Below are 21,907 nucleotides of genomic sequence, written 5' to 3'. Positions count from 1 at the left end.
CTAAAAATATATAAATATCTTATGAAAAATTGTTTGGAGGAACGGGAACTTAATTATTGGGTGTGAAATTTAGCAAATTTTACGATTCACAGTCAATGGCCGATATAAAGTCTAATCGACGTTCGAATATGAATTTATCCCTATTAAGTTATATATCAATGAAAAGGCCATGATCTTGGCTTCTAAAAATGTAACGTTTATAGTATTTTATTGTTTCTGTTTCCGTCGAGCGGTAAATACGTGACCCCTACCCCATTGTTGAAATCAAAGATGGCGGCCAAGATGGCGGCAAAGATGGAGCCAAATGAACCCCATGGGACACTATTTGATTTTGGGAACATCAAAATTCATTAAATATAGACCCTAAGGAGTACAAAAATGTAGGTTAAAAAAATACATCCATGGGGTGCATGGGAACCCTACCTTCCGACTAGACTATATGTGTACCGGACCTTAAACGACACAAACGCGCCACACTCAGGCAGAAGGCTCGACTCTCTAAATAAAAAATATATATTGCAATGTCCTTACGATGAGAAAATTTATTATATGGAAAGATAACTCACAATTCCATCGTTCCCATGGTATCGAAAGATGGCACAATCTTAAAGCAACAGCAGATCTTTTGTATGACGCACCCATTCATTTCTTGATTTAAGTTGATACTCAGTATAGTAACCAGTGCATCGTTTCAGTTCAAGGGCAGTTCACTTGGCCTTTCTTGTACAAAGGTACAGTCGAACTTGGCATTTAATGATTTGATGGAAAGATCATTTGAAAAGGACACGAAAAATCTGATTTTATTTTACAATATTCATCAAAAAAAATTATTGATTCCGGCCGAATCTCCATATCTGCGGAAGTATTGCTTTTCAAAATGGAAAATCAGTTATCGGACCACTTAAAATATACTAAGCTTTAACTGACTGGGGTGCCATTTCGTCGACAGCCTCAACATAATGTTGCAATTCATCGGACAAATGAACATCATCGTTTTCGTCCAGATTAAGTGAGAAAAGATTGCTAAAATAATAAACCAATAATGTAAATGGAAACAATTGCTAACTGTGTTGACGACCAAGAAAAGGCAAATGACAGACCTATTTCTACATTTACATTTCAGCTAATATAGATTTTCCTTATCTTAAAAAGTACTTTTTATGGAGCGACACATTTTAAGTTCAGGGTTGATTTTATTCTACATTCCTGCAAGGAATATAGGTCTTTGTTTCGGAGGAAACGACTCAATAGAGCATATTTCTTTTCTTTTCACACTGAGTACATTCATTATCAAACCAATAAAGGTTGTCTGCGAGTGGCTCTTGAACTGATGTAGTACGCCCTGTCTTTCAAGAGGTTTCGCAATTGGCTTAAATATGACCTTGCTTTCAAACAATGTTAAGGCTTAATGTAATCACATACATCAGTGTATGGATCTATTACAGTATTTTATAGATTTCAGTAATATTTGAAGATTAAAGATAATCAAAAAATACTATTTCCGAATCCCAAACAAGATTTACGATGGCATTGTAACAGCTTACAGCGAAAATTTCTTTACTGGTTCTATCTGTAGACATTGAAAAATATGTGAAAATGATCTAATTCTGAGGGTAAAAAAATTGAAAATGAAGAGACAGTCATGAAGACACAATGTATAGCTAGCGCCCTCTTTGGCTGTACAGTATCTTCTCCACATTGTGAACCATCATCATATGATCATGTGTTTTCCCGTTTCAGATATGCATCTTAAGGTGGAACGAAAGTGTCTCGCCAGGTTTCCCGCTAATATGAAACCTCATTGATCGACTCACTATATCGTTTATCTCTAACAACGGTAGAAACGGTGTGTGACGTAACCTTCATATCAACATGCAAGAATTGTTTCTGCACTTTGCTACCTAAAGTTAAGGTCTTTAGCTTATCATGAATTGATTTAGTTTTCCTATCAAGGTCATAACACTAAATTTGATAATTTTACAGTTTTGGTTTGTGCCTTTTCTTCAGTCAGTTTTCATGGGAAGGTAATTATAAAACTAAACAGACGTTGATAACGCCATTCTTAATGTCAAATTTTACACTTTGTCAATTTCCAGATGCTCTGTCTTTTCCCTAGTTTCATATGTCTGTACATTTTGTCATCTCTCAATCAAATAATGATTCCTTCCGCTTCTTATAGTGAAAAGAAAACTGAGGCAAAATTGTTTAAAGACAGTTAAGATTTTCGTTCACTTTGAAATCTAAAACCACATTTGCTTTTCCACTGTCAATTTTTTTATAAATAATTCAGATTGAAAAGAGTTTCATCAGTGTTGGTATTTTGTTTCAATTATTACATTCTGTTGAACTTTGCCAAGTCCTGTCACTATTTTCTGCCTGTTATTATATTTATTGGAGATCAAAAAAGCACTGTATCGCAGGGCCTCAAAACACGGCCAATTCAAGACGATGCAAGTAACTCGTTCATCGGCGCTGAAAACCCGAATCTTGTGTAAATTGAGTGATTCTTTTTCTCACCTTGGAAGTATTAAGGTTGCAGTGGCAGGTTCATCGAGCACGGGATCGAAAGATTGAGCAGAAAATCGATCGATCTAGCAAACTACCCAACCCACGGGCGCCTGTGCTATTTACCTCGAGAACTTGCAAGACGAGCATTAAGAAGTAACGAAATGTACAACAAATATCCCAATGTACCTAATATGTTTTTGTAATGGGAATCACACACAACTTTTCTTGGCCGAATTAAGTCAAAATTCACGCGCAAGTGCAGATTCTGGAGCAACATCACGTTCGTCTGCCGTACGAACACATGTGGCTTTAAAGTGAGATGCGTTCATTTACTTTCCACATCTAAAAATAACAGGTTTACAGACGTGATATCATTAAATATGTAAATGTAGGCATACAGGTGTTTTGCAGACAAAGGGCTTTGTATATGAGCAGTGTTTAAGAATAGATATATTTTGGCACAACTTAACGACTCTATTTATAACTTTTTTTGTAACATCACATGTCAGACACCTCTGTACACTTTTAACATCGGAATCATAAAAGTAAAAATCACACAAGCAAAAACCAATAAGAATACTAAATATTGGGTTAATCGTAATCAAATGAAGCCAGAAACACGGTCCTTCTTACACTAACTGCACGGTCAATTACTGACATATATACGGACCATGCATGGGGGTCATGATGCTGTAACTCTTGATGTGTTTTCCATGAGATACAGCTTTTTGGTTCTATTCCCAACTAATACCAAAATGCCCGTTGTTCATCTAGCCAATATTTCTCGTATGTGTGTAATATATTATATCATGAAAGTAAATTCTAGTCCGGATCAGAAAGGATTGTACAAATACGAGCCATGTTGTGTGTGTTTGTGTTTTCTCCTTGTCTTGTTTGTAGAAATATTGTTAGATTTTGACGCAGATGTACAAGTAAAACTCTATTAGCTGTAATGTTTAATGAAAAAAGTGCACAAACTCGAAGTTGAGCTTTTTAGCATGCTAGGCAATGCTAGAGTGGCCTTGTATGCTGTGGTCATCACTGAAATATCGCTACCAATGCAATATGGATTTAGTAGCCATGCTTTTCAGGTTATCTCCATAGAAGTCCAATATGCAAAATTCACAGTCTTAGAAAGGAATTGGATAGGATAGCCAATTAGGTCGTGTTCACAAAAAGTGGCGAGGGGGGTGCTGGAGGAATTCAGGGGGGTTCGAAAATTCTTGGGGTAGTCGAGGAGAGACTTGAAAGTTTTGCCCTGTCAATAGAGGACCTGAAAATGTTTCGGCTCCCAACATTTTGATGTCGTCCAATGGTTCTGATGTTAGTAATAATTAAACAAAATCTAGAACTGTTTGTCGCATTTTATGACTTTAATTTCGAAAAAATCTTAAAGTGGATGAATGCCATTAAATTTTCGTAAAAAGAACAAGTTGGCCTTGTAATGGGCAAGAGTTGCAACTGTTGATAATTTTTTTCAATATTTCTATGCAATATATCAAACAGATTCTTGGTGTCTCTCTACAGCCTGCTGAAAAACACAATATTCAGTTTGTCAACAAAGCCCATTTGTCTAAATATTGGTGATAACTGAATTATAGTTAACACTGAAAGCTATTTGTCAATGATACACATGCACAATACACGTAGGCTGTGTTGGCAAGCTGAATAGTGGACAGCTCAACATGCTGTAGGGAGTAGAACAAGAACGTACTTGCGTAAACTGAACAAAAATATTGTCAAAATACAAAGTTATGACCGTGAGCACCGAAGGGCACACAAAGACCACACCAATAATAAAAAAGAAAAGGCAAAAGGCACTGCTGACAGTTTACTGTGAGGAAGAAGATTGAAGATCTTAAAAAATTTTGAACAAAACCAATCATAGTGAACTGTCACTTTTAATTGGAATTACATTTGATGTCCATCTCTGCGCAGCTGCACCCTAATTAGGAACTAGCTGATCATCATGATTATCTGTTATGCTATTTTCAGCAACATTGGGATGATTTATTGCAAAACGACGATATTTATGTGCCTTTACATTAATATTATAAACGAACATGTTTTAGTGCGGCAGACGGTAATCAAGTAACATTGTGTATTTGCTGAGGCATATGTGACATTATACAAGTTTGAAATAAATGCAACAATTTGGAGTAACGAGTGCAACGCTTGTGGAAGCCATATACTTACAATAGTCTTTTTAAATAATATTTTGAATCGTCGATTGGAAATCGTCGAAAGGAAATTCGCTATTTTAAAGTATTGTGCACGTGCAAAGTGACAAGATTTCGCCCATTCGCCTCCTTGCACCCCCTCCCTGCAGGCTGTACCCTAGTTACTTATTTGCATCCTTTAAGTCATCTTTGATTGTAGGTCTATTAAGGGAGCGTTCAGTTATTATGGCCGGTGTCGGGCCGGCAAAATCTTCTTGTGCATCGCTCAAAATAAGTGAACCCCCTACCCATTGTACCAAAAATGTGATGGAACCCCCCCCCCCCTCCATTTTAAGATTTCAAAAAATTCATGCCCCCCTATTGCTTGAGTAAAGCATAAAATTCTGTAGAAGTCGATGTCTAAAGAACATTGTTCGTGAGGGACAAGAACATAAATCCCGGTCTTTCGTGAAAAAAAACTTTACAATGTAAAGACATTCTATCAAAATAAAAGCTCTTCCTCATGTGGCAAACGGGACAACTGTGTTTTATTTGTCTTCATGGTCGCTGTTTCCTGTGACTCTTCACAAAATGTCCGAATATTGTGTAAACGCAATGTATTCTCTCCAACCTAGGACTGAGACATAAAATGGAAATCGGCCCCACTTCTGCTCTTTCACGTTTCCTTGTTTTAAAATTTATAACACCATGAAGCAGTAAACGTAGTTTTCATATTTACATAAATTATTGGTTAGCCTAATGATCTGCGATATGGATTCAGTGTGTGCACATCCGGTACAAGGGGTGTCAGGTGACAACTTTCTGGCCACTGATTCGACGATAAGGATGTCACGTGAGTGCCATAAATGGCAATGCTGGCGCTAAGTGTCTGATTATGTTAATATTCCATTCATGTACACACATATAAATGTTTCAACTCGTCAATGCCAAGTACTTCTTTCAGGAGCTAGCTCTATCGTAAGGTAAGACATGTTTATCCCTCTGCCCGCAAAACCGTTTTTATACCACATCTGCTAAGCATCAGATTTTTTTTGAATTTATAGAGTACACGAGCGTAATATGCATATCGTACTTTATACGTACAGGTAAATTCATACCTAAACTGTTCTGTTCTTGTGCATCCAACACTTTACTTCCACGAGAAGTCGTGTACGTTTATTGAAGATCCTGTTGCAAGACCATTGTATCTTTTTCAACGTTTCCTTCAGAAGGTTCTTGGCTGGGCGTTTGTAAAACTCTTATTGCTTAAGGTAGAACGCGCCTCTGGGACAGACATTCAGATTCTCAAACTTTCACAATGCTTTTCTGACCTACCACTTGCGGGGCTTGGTACTACAAAAGTTTTCACCGTCGTAGTTTTTCGAAAACCGAAAATTTTATTTTTCCTCATAGAGTTAACAATGGGATAAAAACATCTTAAAAGACTATTTAATCAACGAATTATAACAATCACATGACTTCAGAAACGTAATAGATTCTTCAGGATGAGCATTAACATAAACGATGCTTTTCATTGGGTAGGAGAACTGTATTTTCATCAAACCAGACAAACCTTGAAAAACACAAAGAAATCTACTTTGTATTGTAAGTTTATCAATTTCAATTGTTCCAAATCTAATTAAAGAGCGAGCGACATTTGGTATGTCTGGTCAAGCATGATAAGGCCAAAGTAATTAATTCTTTGTTTTGCGTCCCCACCCGCTTAGGTTTTGTAAGGTTTTCATGAAAAACACACACAGTGTATTGAATAGGAAATTTTAGGACATGACCGCTTAGCTTTTCTGAACTAAAATTTTGTTACAATTTTTTATTTGCTGCAATCAAATTACATTGTGGGGCAATTTTCGTGTGTGTTTTTCAGCCGCTTAGACGCTTACCTTTTCCCATTTTGAGTGGACGCAAAACGAAGAATTTAATTACTTTGGCCTAATTTACAAACACAATGTGGACTCATAGATAGCAGGCATGTTGTCTCATTACTGATTTTATTATTCCATGGTCATGCGCCAGCACAGTATCAGACTGAAACCTATCCTATATGGATGCCCAGCACCTGGAAGTTAAACTTCTGCGTTAATAAATCAAACATAATTGAGAGCTTCTTGAAAGGAAATTTTTCAATGTATTAATACTTTAGATAAAATATGGATAATTATGAATTATAATATTTACAAGCAAGTCTCTCTCTCTCTCTCTCTCTCTCTCTCTCTCTCTCTCTCTCTCTCTCTCTCTCTCTCTCTCTCTCTCTCTCTCTCTCTCTCTCTCTCTCTCTCTCTCTTATAACATTTCGTTTTTCATGCATAAGTTCCCCGAGTTTAATCAGCGACATTGGGCCTGGCTATGATGGCAGGTATGAAAAAGCTGATAGCTTTGAACGCCTATCTGCTGTTGGTATGCAAGCTGGCTGTCGGTAAGTATACTTAGAATCTTCAACATTATGTCTTATTCTTACCATTTATTAAGATCATGTAAGCTTAAATAGATGTACCTTTTGTTCTTTTTTCCAGCATTTTGTTCATTCTCTTTTCAAATATAGTTTGTTCTACTGAAAAAGCATGTCGAAATGACCCATTTTCAACAAGTTAATGCCGCCTATATATGTATGTCAAACGTTATCTTTAATTAATTTGTTGAGAATAACTTTTCGTAATGTTTTTGAGTGCAAAGTTAATACATTAGTTGTCTGTAGCTGTTTCTTTTTCAATAAAACTTAGATTCATGATTGATTCATGTTTTGCGTTTTATTAAGTTTAAATCAGGATTTTTTACCAAACAGCATTTAAATGAGGGTATACTAACTTTGTTATGTTTTTCCAACGTGTAGGTTTATATCAAAATAGGGCAGTTATGTCAGATTAGCATGTTTTGGCAGATACTCGCCTTACACACGTGGTAACCTGTCCTAGGCTCAACATACAAAACTGTGTTTTATTCCATTAACGTGATATGTAAAGTGTCTTTTCAGTGGAACAGAGACAACGAAATTTCGCACATTTCATTGAACGCTTCCGAAGGGTGGTGCTTATTGATATTACATATCCATCTATATAGAGGTCGGACAGGTTTCTATTAGCGAAAAGATGTAAAAAGTATAAAATCTAGACATTTGGTTTAGGTTGGTAATCCTGCAAAATGAAGGAGAAAAAGGGTTTGACCATTCTGCGAATATCAGCTTAAGATAACCAACCGAAACGGAAATCGAGACAGTCATATGAAGAAAAATTAAAAGAATATGGTAGGATGTTCATGCGACTGAAAACGATATTTTTATAACAAATATAAATTTCTGTAAATTCCCGGACTAAATAAAATCATGACATTTTTATTCAAATGCACTAGAGTGGATTTTCCCGTAAAATGTACATTGAAGATGAAAATATACTAATAGGGACACCGATGTCGGGCGAATTTTCGCCACCTAAACATAACACAATCGCTTAATACTGAATGGCAAAGGTGTTCACCTAATAAAACCATGATGCCCCACGTCTAGTTTGAAATTAAAAAGGGACGAATAGACGCCATTAAATGACGCTATGGAATAAAACAACTAAATGTTTTGTTAACCAGTGAAAGATTTCTACCTTCAAATGTCCTACATGGATGATATATTATTGTTCATATACATACCAAGAAAATACTCATAACTATATTACTTGGGAAATCGCGGATTTGATACTTTCCTTTGCTCTTTAGGCTATTATTTAAATTTCATTTGCTTGCCCTATATAAAATGTATATTTTATCTGAACGACCATGACAGTGACAGCTTACCATAAATTCCGTAGGTGTTGTTTGTATTACATGTCGTTTGGGGTCGTAGAAATCAGTGTCTTTTAAATTTTACGCAGGACTTCCCGAACCTGTGGCGTTTTGGCCCCTCAACGGCATCCATTTGCTGAAGGATGTCTCGGGCAACGGTAACCATGGTATCGCTGGCCCTGATGTCCAGCTGGAAACTGACGTTGAAAACGCAAGAGACGGAGCGTACAAGTTCAATGGCAACCACTTGTCCTACGTCGAATTCCCAAACAATGGCGCATATGATACTGATCAAGATTTGACAATTGTGATGTACGTAAAACCTATGGGAGGTGACGGCACGTTATTCGATTTTGGAAATGGCCAAGGAGTTAGCATGCGCGCTGGAGGCGGATCTTTTACTATTCAGCTACGGGACCGAAATGGAGCCACTGTTTCAAATTCTTTTTCCACTTCAAGGTTGGATCAGAACGGCTGGAACTTTCTAGGACTCACATACAAGTATGCAGAAAGAGGAAGTACCAACGTTTGGGTCATGGAAGTGGGTATGGGTGGCATGCTGGCTGGACAAGCAGACTTGGGAACCCAGCATGACGTGAGAATGGGAGCTCACCCGAACAGTGGAGGCTATTTACGGGCTATGGTCACATGCGTCAAAGTCTTCAACGCAGCATTGACAACAATGGAAATGTTTGAAGCCCGACAGGATTGTAACATGGGTAGGAAAGGTAAGTAAGTAAGTAAGTAAGTAAGTAAGTATGCATGCATGCATGCATGCATGCATGTATGCATGCATGCATGCATGCATGCATGCATGTATGTATGTATGTATGTATGTATGTATGTATGTATGTATGTATGTATGTATGTATGTATGTATGTATGTATGTATGTATGTATGTATGCATGCATGCATGCATGCATGCATGCATGTATGTTTGTATGTATGTATGTATGTATGTATGTATGTATGTATGTATGTATGTATGTGTATGTATGTATGTATGTATGTATGTATGTATGTATGTATGTATGTATGTATGTATGTATGTATGTATGTATGTATGTATGTACTCTACATAACTATTATTGAAAGATGATTTAGTGCGTGTCTTTATATCATTTTTCAGAAAGTCTCAACCCGGTAGCATCATGGCCACTGAACAAACACCATGAATTGAGGGATGTGTCTGGAAATGGTAACCATGGCGAAGCAGGTTTCGATTTGGAATTTGACGAAAATGTGGAAGGCACCAAGGCTGGGGCTTACAAGTTCAAGGGCAATTTATTCTCATACATAGAGTTCCCTAACAATGGCGCTTACGACACGAGGAGATCAACCACGCTGCTGTTATACACATATCCAGAATGGGCAAATGGTCCAATCTTTAGCTTCAAAAAAGAGGGCACAGGCGTTTCAGTGACACAGACTCCGCATGACTATCAGATAAAGATAATGGGTCGAGATGGAGTATTGAAAACCAATGTTCAGACAAGTGCCTACTACAACTTCTGGAACTTCGTCGGCTTCGGTTACGATTACGACACAGGGAATGTATACTCAATCAACCGATACAAATACCAGCATTCTAAAAACATTGGCCAGGTAGAATTACTGACCAATGACGTTGTACGAATGGGAGCCGCCACGTGGTCCAGCGGTTATTTCACAGGTGTGGTGACGTGCGTTCAGGTGTATGACAGACTCCTGACAGAGAGCGAAATATTTGCGGCCTCGGAGACATGCACGATGGGAAGCAGCTGTGAGTACGCAGTTACAATTCTCGCTACCTTGAAGGTATACAGTCACCAGTAATCTAAATATGCCCATATATGGTCAAAGGGGCGTTTCTTGGTATTCAAACTGCCCATGTGAGGGCGTTGTTTTTTAAAAGCGGCCACCCGCTTAAAATCTGTGATTGGTTAGATTTTCTCTTTCCATGGTAACTGTGGCAAAATTGGAACAGGTGACAGTATACCTTGCTATCAGGGCAAATTACATAATACTGAAAGCAATGCTGGTAAATTCAAAGATTTTTGAGATCGTGATCTCACTACACAAATGTAATCGCTGCCATGGCAATGAGCGATCGAACCTGAGCGCGACATTGCATTCTGTTAGGCGCACAATATTTTCAGCTAAAATAGAACCAAGATGTAATACTACAGTGGAGGTGGTTGAAATTAGCTGGTACCTTAAGTTGTGCTTGTCTTACGAAATCAAACCCTCTTGTCTAGCTCTAAACAAGAGGCTCAACCTGTGGTTTACGATCATGCTTTCAGGTAGAACGCGCCTCAGATTTTTACAGTTCTTCTGATCTACCATATGTGGGGGAGGGGGCTCATTTTCAAGCCATTGGATTTAAAATCATTTTCACCGTCTGAGATTTTCGTAAACGAAAATTTGATTTGGACCCATTGAGTTAACTCAAGAATAGCGGCCGTTTTGAATTTCAAATATCTGTCAAACCCTAATGTTGCATGGTAAAACGTGAATTGTATTTTTGATTTGGTAGAATAAGGTTGAAAGTTTCAATGATGAAATTTTGAGCAAAAGTTTAAGTCGTCCACTTTCGAGGTGCGTACTAACTTAAGATGTACGTCACTACTATGTAGTGTAAGTGTTTTGTTTGATTTGTTACAGCACAAGTAACGCTGCCCCCAACGGCCGCACCGACTCCAAAACCAACTACGGAAAAGCCGACCACGGCAAAACCAACTACGGAAAAGCCGACTACGGAAAAGCCGACCACGGAAAAACCAACTACGGCAAAACCGACCACGGAAAAGCCGACCACACCAGGTGTGTTGTTTTTGCCTAAGACATTGTATCCGGCCATTTTTTCCCAGACGACTTTGCCTGCTTCTTCGATAAATTACAGCTTGAATTCGATCACTGAATTTTGAAAATATTGACATTGTGAAAATGCACTTACTATCATTATTATCTTTATAATCACGATAAACAGGCAAACATATAACATGTTACGAAAAGATGCATGATATTAGGAAAATAATGTGTCTATGAGTTGCGTTTTAAGTGTTGTAATTATGCCATGTACTACGTAAGCACGACGCTACATTGATAATGTCTTAAGAAAACAAAGTACTTTGAGAAATATAAAGGATTTGATATCACCCATCACAATACATTAATATTGCGCTCTCTACAATGTATCGTACTAGAGAGAGACAGAGACAGATAGACAGAGACAGAGAGAGGGGGGAGGAAGGGAGGGAGGGACAGACAGACAGACACAGAAACAGAAGAAAAGAGGGAAATGTAGAGAAATGCAGAGAAAGACTGAGACAGAGAGACAGAGAGAAGATAAACTGCACAGTATTTACAGCTTACAAAGTCATACAACAATCTCCTTTTGAACTGAAAGGATAATCTCTAACGTTTGGTAATTGTTTCATTATTGCTGCTCTACAAAGCGAGTGTTTTTTTCTTATAATGTAAAATGCTATATACGATATATGGCGAATTATTTATGTATTTAGGTAGTTTTATTTAGGTATTTTCTATCATGATTGGGGAGTAAAACTGGAAAATGTTGTTGGAGATTGAGAAAGAAATTCTCGAAACAACATCACAATTTAGAGTTACTGGTGCTTTTACAAAAGTTTAAAAAACATTCAATGTTCGCAGCGTGTACTGTGCCGAGTGGTCTTGCAAATATTGCCCTTGACAAGACAGCTAGTCAAATATCCGACGCTGGCAGAGCTGTAGCGTCTAGAGCAGTCGATGGAAACAAGAACAGTGATTTCAAAAAACGGTCTTGCAGCAAAACTAGAGGCGGACCTGAACCCTGGTGGATGGTTGACCTTGGTTCTAGGCAAGATGTCTACCAGGTCACTATCACAAGCAGACAAGATTGCTGTGGTGAGTTACTGTGTTTCTATGTTTTCAGTTTGAATAAAGATAAAGTCACGGTCAATATCTGACTTAATGTTTGCGAGGACCCCTGGTGTCATGCAAAATAACCATAAGGTTGGTAAGCTTCTCGCGTGAACTCATTTTGAGGCTGAAGTTTTCGCAATCTTGTTTTTCCTACAATCAAAAATCTTATTTTTCACTTAAAAGTTAACATTGGTATAGCGGCTATAGTTTAATTTAAACATCCGCATTTGTTTGTCAAACTAGTTTGTCCAAAGCCAAAATAAATGTGGTGACCCCTTATCTTATTCTTGATTTTGAAAGCGAATGGTTTCAAGTATCATTATGGAAAAATTGAACAAAAGGTTAAAAGTATACTGTCATCTGTTTCAATTTTGCCACAGTTACCATGGAAAGAGAAAATCTAACCAATCACAGATTTTAAGTGGGTGGCCGCTTTTTAAAAATAGCGCCCTCACAGGGGCATTTTGAATACAAGGAACGCCCCTTTGATCATATATGGGCATATTTAGATTACAGGTGACTGTATACCTTTAAATTTTATATATTTCCAGGCCCATGAATCTTTTAAATAACCATTGATTACCTGACTGCATGGGTATGTTACAATCTTACAACACATATTACGATGTATAATTTTATCACTGTGTATGTCCAATATAGCTAACCAGTTGATTAACGCTGAAGTACGAGTTGGCGATAACCCGGATGACTTCACTGCAAATAGCGTTTGTGGCGTCAAGGTTGGCGCGAACGACGTTGGAAAAGAAACTATCGAAATCATCTGTGACTGTGGGGTGCCCCTCAGAGGGCGCTACGTCAGTGTTCAGCGTGTGGGATCCAGAGGAACCCTTACGTTGTGCGAAGTTGAGGTCCTGGCTGATGTTAACGCTCCTCCAATTACAGAAAAACGTAAGTGAACATACAGTTACCGACTGGTTGAAACGTGTTTCCCATGCATGTATACTGTAAAGCCATCTGAACACCTCGATTGAATTTTATTCATTTTCTCCTTTGACACATTTTACGCGTAGAGTGCGAACGTAGCTGTTACGACGGCGGTAAATTCAAAGATAGTCATCTCTTTCTGAAGTTGCCGGGAATAATATTTTCCATTTCACTCGTATACTCATGTACTGTTGGGGAGAAGGGAGAAGAGAGACCGAAAGAAGCACAGACAGACATTCTGTAAAACACGCAGACACAGACAGAGATTGACAGAGCATGCATACGTACGTAGGTACATACATACATACATACATACATACATACATACATACATACATACATACATACATACATACATACATACATACATACATACATACATACATACATACATACATACATACATACATACATACATACATACATACATACATACATACATACATACATACATACATACATACATACATACATACATACATACATACATACATACATACATACATACATACATACATGCATACATACATACATACATACATACATACATACATACATACATACATACATACATACATACATAGAAAAAGACACAGACGGGACGACAGGTATAATACAAACGAAGTCAGACGCATATATGGAAGAATTTAGAATAATATAGAGTGATGTAAAAGCACATTTGCGAATTTAATTAGTCAACGAGAATGGAAAAATGTCCTACCTGATAGGTCGCGTTATGCGAGAAAGCTAAAATCATGACTGTCACATGATATCAACAAACAGACAAACAAGTCTGCCATGCGTCATCATACTCCATGCAGTCTTTGTCAAGGACTCTTCAACCAGGGCTCGTATAGGTTGTACGAACATTGACTAATCCAGAGTATTAAAGGTATACTGTCACCTGCTCCAATTTTGCCACAGTTACCATGGAAAGAGAAAATCTAACAAATTATAGATTTCAAGCGGGTGGCCGCTTTTAAAAAAACAGCGCCCTCACATGGGCATTTTGAATACAAAGGAACGTCTCTTTGACCATATGGGCATATATAGATTACAGGTGACTGTATACCTTTAAAGTTCCCGCTCAGTAGGCCCTGATCCTCTCCTTGGGCTGAAGGCTCACATTTAAGATGAACATTCTTATCTGCTTGAAAAAATAGGCCTAGATCTGTGTCGCGAATTTATCAAGGCAATCGAGTGATGGACACCAATCATACCAACTTCAGACTTTCTGACACATTCTTACAAAGCAAGGGTGGCAACGGTTGACCAGCAAGGTATGATGAATAATACAAGTACTTTTGCCCATGCTTACTTTCACAAGTACTTGTGTTACTACTCGCACTACTCGTCAACGCTCACTGGTAAGGCACAGCTACTGTTGGTTGGTACTATAAGGACAAAAACCTTTCCAATTTTCCCCTGATCTATACGACTTGTAGGGTTCATTTTGAAGCCCTTGGATTTAGAAAAACTTTCTTCGTCGAAGTTTTTTGAAATCGAAAATTTCATTTTTTTCAAAGAGATAACTCAGGCATGGCTAAATCTTGGGTAATTTGTTTCTCTCGTACCAAAATTTCAACAGTGATCCCCCATTTTTATTCTTGATTTTGAAAGAGAATGGTTGAAAAACTCCTAGAGGAAAGTTTGAGCAAAAGTTTAAGTCTTTCACTTTAGTGGCGCCTACTTCCTCAGAATATCAGAAAATCAAAATGATATAATTGTTGTCCAGCCATTGTTCGTTTTGATAAACTCATGACATAAAAAGTCTCTGGCCACTGGGGACACTGATGGCTGTACTCTGTCTGTCTACTGAAGGCTTACATTTTATGATGAAAACAAACCAACCCCCTAGACAGAGTAGAGCCACGAGCGTCCAAGTAGGCAGAGACTGTTTCGGAGTATTGGACTTTGTAGCACAGCACCCATGGAAGACTACACATCCCTCACCTATAGGTGTGGTGATCCAGATTAAGCCGATGTGCAAGTCGCATTGATATCATGTGACAATCATATAATCAACTACATCGCATCACGTGATTTGTTTCTGTGGGGCACTCCTCCTACCACCAGTAGACTCCTAGGAAGTACTAGTGATGTGGTGTGGCACTCATAGGATCAGATATCTCATATCACGTGATCTGTTCCAGCGTAGGACACTTTCAAAAACTACCCAGAGTACAATCATTCGGCAGTCGAATGATGAGCTACTTCACATCAGATTACCTAAGCATAAAACACTTACCCTACTGATAAGGGTGACAATGGACACAAATGCTGTCTTCGCATCGACAATGTATATCACATTTAATACTTGCAGAATGCGAGGCGCCCAGCGGGCTCAACAATTTTGCCCTTGGTAAGACGGCTAGCCAGAGTTCAGATAGCGGTAAGAATGTTGCGTCAAGGGCTGTTGATGGCGACAAGAACAGCGACTTAGCGCAGAAGTCGTGTAGTAAAACAGGATACGAGGAAGATCCCTGGTGGATAGTTGACCTCGGTTCCAGCCAAGATGTCTACCAGGTCACTATCACAAACAGACAAGACTGCTGCGGTGAGTTTCTTATTCTAGTGATCATACACTGGTACTTCTCTTGGCTTGTTGTAGTAAATATAGCAGTTACAAATGTTAAAGGTATACAGTCACCTGTAATCTAAATATCCCCATATATAATCGAAGGGGCGTTCGTTGATATTCAAAATGACCACGTAAAGGCGCTGTTTTTAAAAAGCGGCCATCCGCTTAAAATCTGCGATTTGTTAGATTTTCTCTTTCTATGGTAACTGTAGCAAAATTGGAACAGGTGACAGTATACCTTTAAAGTTATTAAAATTAAATGTTATTGTCACAATGCCTAGACATTTTATTGGCAATGTTCACTCGTCATGAGTGATTCCAACATCGATGATAACTGTAAGACATCATGATCACTTCATTTGTGCAATTCTCTGTGATGAAAATTACTGCTTACACTTTCATCACAATGTATATCACGCTTCCATGACAAATATTCTGACTCAAAAGCCTTCAAATTGGTCACTTTATTGTCCAAGAAGCTAAAGATTTAATATTTTTGAGGGATTTATGGAAATTAATGCAATTTCACACATTCACTCTGTTGAAGAATAGGATGTTGGTGAAAGAGATGACAGTGACACAATAGGTGATGCTACGATGGGTGTAACTGTGGTGGCGATGTTTACGGTTGCGGTAGCAGTGAAAAAAAACTTATTTTATACTTTGTTTAGTTTTCCTTAGGTGTCGTTAAAGTGACAGTTTTTTTAAAAAATACCCTTGCATCATAAAATGGTGTCTCTCATCCTGATTATTAATGCACGAAATGAAATTGCCCAACCCAGACTGTTGCCTAAAAAATGGTGACTCTTGCCGCCATTTTACAAACCGATTAATTCTGCACAGGTCCTCGATGAATTTTACATTCGAAACGTTTATCAACTCTCTGCGTACAACATAATTTACGAATGATGCCTCTCTATTGTAGCTGAAAAGTTGATAAGGGCTGAAGTACGAGTTGGCGACAAGAGAGTAAGCTTCAAAAAGAATGCTCAATGTGGCGCCAAGATCGGTCCAACCGACGTAACCAAGGAAACCATCGACGTCATCTGCGACTGTGGGGCGCCCGTCAATGGACGTTTTGTGAGTGTGCAGCTTGTGGGAGTTAAAGCAGCCCTGACGTTGTGTGAGGTTGAGGTCATGACCGTAGGAGGCGCACCGCCCCCTCCCCCTACAACAGAAGCCGTGAGTGAATTCACTACTGCAGAACGTAAGTTAATATACATTTACCCAGAATTGTTGACGGGTGGAAATATCAAATTTCAACACAGCAGCTCAATCACCTGTAACTTTTGACGTCGTTTCTGTTTCTGTTATTCTAGTTCTATAATTTATTATTCTTTTATTTATTATTATGTATCCATGTTCTACTCACAAAATCACAATAACATTGCGCAGTCATCAACGTGTGAACATAGTTTATATGTTTGTAGTATGCAAAGTACACCATAGACCACAGTAGACCATAGTACACCGTTTGTCTTTTTTCTCTTACTGTCTACCTTTTGTTCCTTTTGTTTACACTGCATGAAAACGCAATAATACAGATAAATACACATTAATGAGTCGACTGTATTATTGTATAATACACGTGAATCCGCATGAATCCACATGAATACAGGCTTGCTGAATACAAGCAATGAATTATTAGCTGTATTCATCTGTATATGCACTCTTCAGCTAAAATACAGGCAATAATCCATGCAAATACAGTAAGTATTATTGGGTTTTCATGCAGTGTTACATAGTAATATTTTTTTTTTTGTAAATTTTTCATTCCATTGGGAGACTGGCTTTGTATAGGTGATTTGCACCTGTTTCAGTCACCCTTTCCAATGTAGACATTTCTCCTGTGTTTATCTCGGATGAATAAATAAATAAATAAATAAATAAATAAATAAATAAATAAATAAATAATAAATAAATAAATAAATAAATAAATAAAAAGTCATTATAAACATTATTCGGGAGGCATTGTGGGGCAGTGGATAGGGTACCGGACTCACATTCGGAGGATGGTGAGTTCGAGACCCGGTAGGTCCATAGTAACGGACTCACTGTCAGAGGAGGCAAGGCACTTTACTCTTCATTGCTCCATTGGGTAGTTGGTGATAGGTAGCTCATCTTGTGATTGGGTCCGCTTAATGCATGAGTAATAATGAATGAGTCCGCTTAATGGATGAGTAATAACTCATGGAATTGTTCCATGAATTCAGTGGAAACAAAACCACCATGCGTGATTTTAATGCCGGTTCTTAGGCTTTCAAAATACTTCAGGTAGCACGTGGGGCCAATTTACTTTCTTTCAGTATTAAAATTTATATGTTATCAAAAGCTATGTTTTAGTCTACTTTAGATCCCAAAAGGCAAACGATGTCCAAAATGGCGGGCTTCTTCTTCTAGCTTTCTCTCACAAAAATGTGATGCATCATGAACCATTAAAGGTATACTGTCACCTGTTCCAATTTTGCCACAATTACCATGGAAAGAGAAAATCTAACCAATCACAGATTTTAAGCGGGTGGCCGCATTTCAAAAACTGCCCCCTCACATGGACACTTTTAATACCAAGGAACGCCCCTTCACCATATATGGGCATATTTAGATTACAGGTGACTGCATACCTTTAACCATTTTTTCGACGATGCTGTACTAAAAACTTACTTTTTGACATTAATTATTGCCAACTTCAAAATTGCAAACTTTACAAATACAACCATTTCAAGTCAGTATGTTTGCTAAGGACTCATCATTTTGATATTCGCTGGAAAGTCTTGCCAGCTACATCACAAATTCCAAACATTCAAAATGCAACAGTTTTCAGTCAATATGTTTAAAAATCACGACCAAGGGTTTTGTTACTCATAAAACTATTTTGAGAGAGGTTATGTTGAACTGCAATCTATCCTACATGATTTGACAGGCACCCGTACCTGTGAACGTCAATTTTCAAAATTTTGCTCCTATTTAATGTAGTATGCACCTCGAAATTAAAAGACAAACAACAGATTTTATCAAAACTTTGGCGCTCAAAGGTTAATATTTCAAAAAGATATTGCATGTCCTGTTTTTTTCTTTCCGAAGCGTGTGAACTTCCGGAAAACGTGGTCAACATTGTCGATTCTTCCATGGAAATCGGACTGAGTTCAACCAGAAAGGACAACGTTGCTTCGAGGGCCATCGACGGAAACAAGGACAGCAACCTAGCTGGCGGTTCTTGTGCAATGACCCAGAAGGAGTTCCAACCAGTCTTGAAACTCGATTTCGGCTCTGTCCGTCGAGTACACAAGGTCGTGCTCACCAACCGACAAGATTGCTGCGGTGAATGAATTATATTATTATAGAAATAACGGACGACACGCTGACCATTAACGTTTATTTATGGGCAAGGGCGAGAGGAAAGCCAAAAATTATGGGCGAGGCTTGCCGAGCCCGTTAATTTGGCTTTCCTCTCGCCCGCGCTCATAAATAAACGTTAATGGTCAGCGCGGAGTCTGTTATTTCCATTATATTATCAACAAACCCCGAAAAACCGTCAAAATTTACGAAAATTTCCCGTGCGAACGACAACGGGGCCCCAGAACCTGTCAGTGAGTAGTGCGCTCGCTGAAAAAATTTGCAAATCCGGAGATTTTTTGAAAAAAAGTCTGAACTTGGCCCACAAATGCTCCATTTTATTTTGTGGTTGATTATGATCTTTGTACAAATCACAATATTCGTTTTAGCCGTAAAGTTACTATGTTTACGATATTATTCATTTTCACGGGCATGAAAACAAACCATTACTGTGTATTTGTGGGCAGTCACGTGGTTCAGCTCGACCAATTAAAATGCAATGGACAGGGCATGGTAATATAATATTGGTTATCTGAAGCGCACACTTAATCTCGACTACCTGTAATTGTGGAGGGAGAATCATTGTTGGAAAACTTACCAATTTTTATTGTTGAACTATAAATACCCACGTAAAGGTTTAAGGGATGGCAATAGACCTGGAACGACCTCGTCTCATACATTTTAAAAGCGATGAGTTATTGTTTGTTGTACTTTGCAGAAAGTATTTATAATTTATAACCGTAAGTATAAAACAATTATTCTCTATAGTTTGTTATTTTGAGTGAATAAAACCACGGTCGGCTGACGTTCAGCAATTGGCATGTAAACTACCCGGAAGCTGCCTGGTTTGGCGTTGAACAGGGCTGGCTGCCTCTTTGGGAGGGAGGGGACGCTTTTGCACTTAAATAAACTCATACCCGTGCGTAAAAAAACCGAAAGCGGAACTAGTAAGTATATTGATTGTGCATGCCCAATAACAGGTCTTCCCTTCCCTCCGTTCTACCACGGGCTGCGCTGTGTGCTCCTTGCGCAGGCATTGTAGTCTCGTTTACCCACACTGCATTTCGGAGCTCTCATCCCGCCGCCCACTTGTCCGTAAAGTGATTCAAGACATTAAAATCATGGGTCACACCTATTACAAAGAACTTCCTCCGAAAGGAACTTCTATTTTAGGTTGATGCTGTATTTTCTGTGACTTTGTCTCAAAACACAATACTTACATCATAGATCCGTTGCTCCCACGATGCATCGCTCTTGCCGATGTGGCGCCATCTTGCCCGGAGACTTTTGAATGGGATTTCACCAGACTGTGTAGGAGCAGCTGGATGTGAGTCCGGAAATGCAGCGTAGGTTACCGAGACGTATACTATCCTAGCCCTTCAACGTGGCAGTATAGCTTCGGTGTAGCACCGGCCCGAAGCTTCTCTGGACAAGAGAAAAGCATGCCTCTGTAAGTCAGCTGATTGGATAAACTACACTTCGTTCTGTAGTGTGGATTCAACCCGTGGCATTTAAGCTTATTTTCTGAGAAGGGCCGTATTCTATGCTGCATTCTATCAAGGCTATCTCAGCGTGCAATTGTGACTTGTTTCTGCCTATTCTAATGCTATCTCAACATGTTCATGTCGCAGGTTTTCGTTTGAAAGGTGTCGAGGCACGTATAGGCGGAAGTCGCTTACACACCAGTAACCCAGTGTGTGGTAGTGTCAATAACAGAAGAGCCAGAGAGGAGACCGTTGAAATTATGTGTGGCTGTGACGTACCCATGCCTGGTCGCTACCTCAGCCTTCAGCTTATCGACAAGACACAGTTGCTTACTGTGTGTGAGATCGAAGTCTTTGCAGCTCCACAAAGCGCAAGTGACCAGCGTCTCCTCGCTGACGAGGATCATAACCAACCTCTTTTCGCTTAAACTAAGCAAAGATATTGAAGTCAGAGGATGTTAAGTTTTCGGGAAATCTGAAACACAATCCATCAATAAACTTCCTATTGGAATTGGGGAAATAAAACTAACATATTGTCTTCTTCCTTGATGTTAGCATAAAGTGTGAGAGACTGACTGTGGTATACACTAGTCGATACATAAAACCTGAATGATGAAGATTCACTTAAAATTGACACAAACTGAAAGGCATAAGCTTTGTAACTGTAAAATATGGACTTTTCCCAATAAAACTATACATGTTTGGAAAGGCCCTCGTCAGCGATTTCCAACAGTATAACATTTATATGGTTTCATAATTCATGGTTCGAGGTAGAAAGGGAAATATTACCCCTACCCCATATGTTGTAATTTCGTTCTTAAAAAATCACTTAAAATTGACACAAACTGAAAGGCATAAGCTTTGTAACTTTCAAATATGGACTTTTCCCAATAAAACTATACATGTTTGGAAAGGCCCTCGTCAGAGCTTTCAAACAGTATAACATTTATATGGTTTCATAATTCATGTTTCGAGGCAGAAAGGGAAACATTACCCCTACCCCATATATTGTAATTTCGTTCTTAAAAAATCACTTAAAATTGACACAAACTGAAAGGCATAAGCTTTATAACTGTAAAGTATGGACTTTTCCCAATAAAACTATACATGTTTGGAAAGGCCCTCGTCAGAGCTTTCAAACAGTATAACATTTATATGGTTTCATAATTCATGTTTCGAGGCAGAAAGGGAAACATTACCCCTACCCCAT

At 38.5% G+C, this 21,907-nt stretch overlaps 1 protein-coding gene across 1 annotated transcript; it reads left to right on the top strand.

The window, feature by feature from the left end:
* Nucleotides 1–5,595: 5,595 nt before the first annotated feature.
* On the top strand, nucleotides 5,596–21,226 carry LOC139116894 (uncharacterized). Its single transcript, XM_070679628.1, has 11 exons — nucleotides 5,596–5,650; nucleotides 6,994–7,098; nucleotides 8,540–9,178; nucleotides 9,581–10,213; nucleotides 11,095–11,253; nucleotides 12,103–12,336; nucleotides 13,015–13,263; nucleotides 15,623–15,856; nucleotides 16,806–17,087; nucleotides 18,962–19,198; nucleotides 20,845–21,226. The coding sequence occupies exons 2-11, from the start codon at nucleotides 7,029–7,031 to the stop codon at nucleotides 21,123–21,125; spliced, it is 3,018 nt and encodes a 1,005-aa protein (XP_070535729.1). The 5' UTR covers nucleotides 5,596–5,650; nucleotides 6,994–7,028; the 3' UTR covers nucleotides 21,126–21,226.
* Nucleotides 21,227–21,907: the final 681 nt, after the last annotated feature.

The sequence above is a fragment of the Ptychodera flava genome, chromosome 2 (genome assembly GCF_041260155.1).
Source record: "Ptychodera flava strain L36383 chromosome 2, AS_Pfla_20210202, whole genome shotgun sequence".
In the NCBI taxonomy this organism is placed as follows: Eukaryota; Metazoa; Hemichordata; class Enteropneusta; family Ptychoderidae; genus Ptychodera; species Ptychodera flava.
This window is presented reverse-complemented; position numbering and strand designations above follow the sequence as displayed.

Coding starts and splice junctions, on each gene's coding strand:
- LOC139116894 (XM_070679628.1), top strand. CDS start 7,029: ATGATGGCAGGTATGAAAAAGCTGATAGCTTTGAACGCCTATCTGCTG. Junction 9,179..9,580: donor TTGTAACATGGGTAGGAAAG/GTAAGTAAGTAA, acceptor ATCATTTTTCAG/AAAGTCTCAACCCGGTAGCA. Junction 19,199..20,844: donor CAACCGACAAGATTGCTGCG/GTGAATGAATTA, acceptor TTCATGTCGCAG/GTTTTCGTTTGAAAGGTGTC.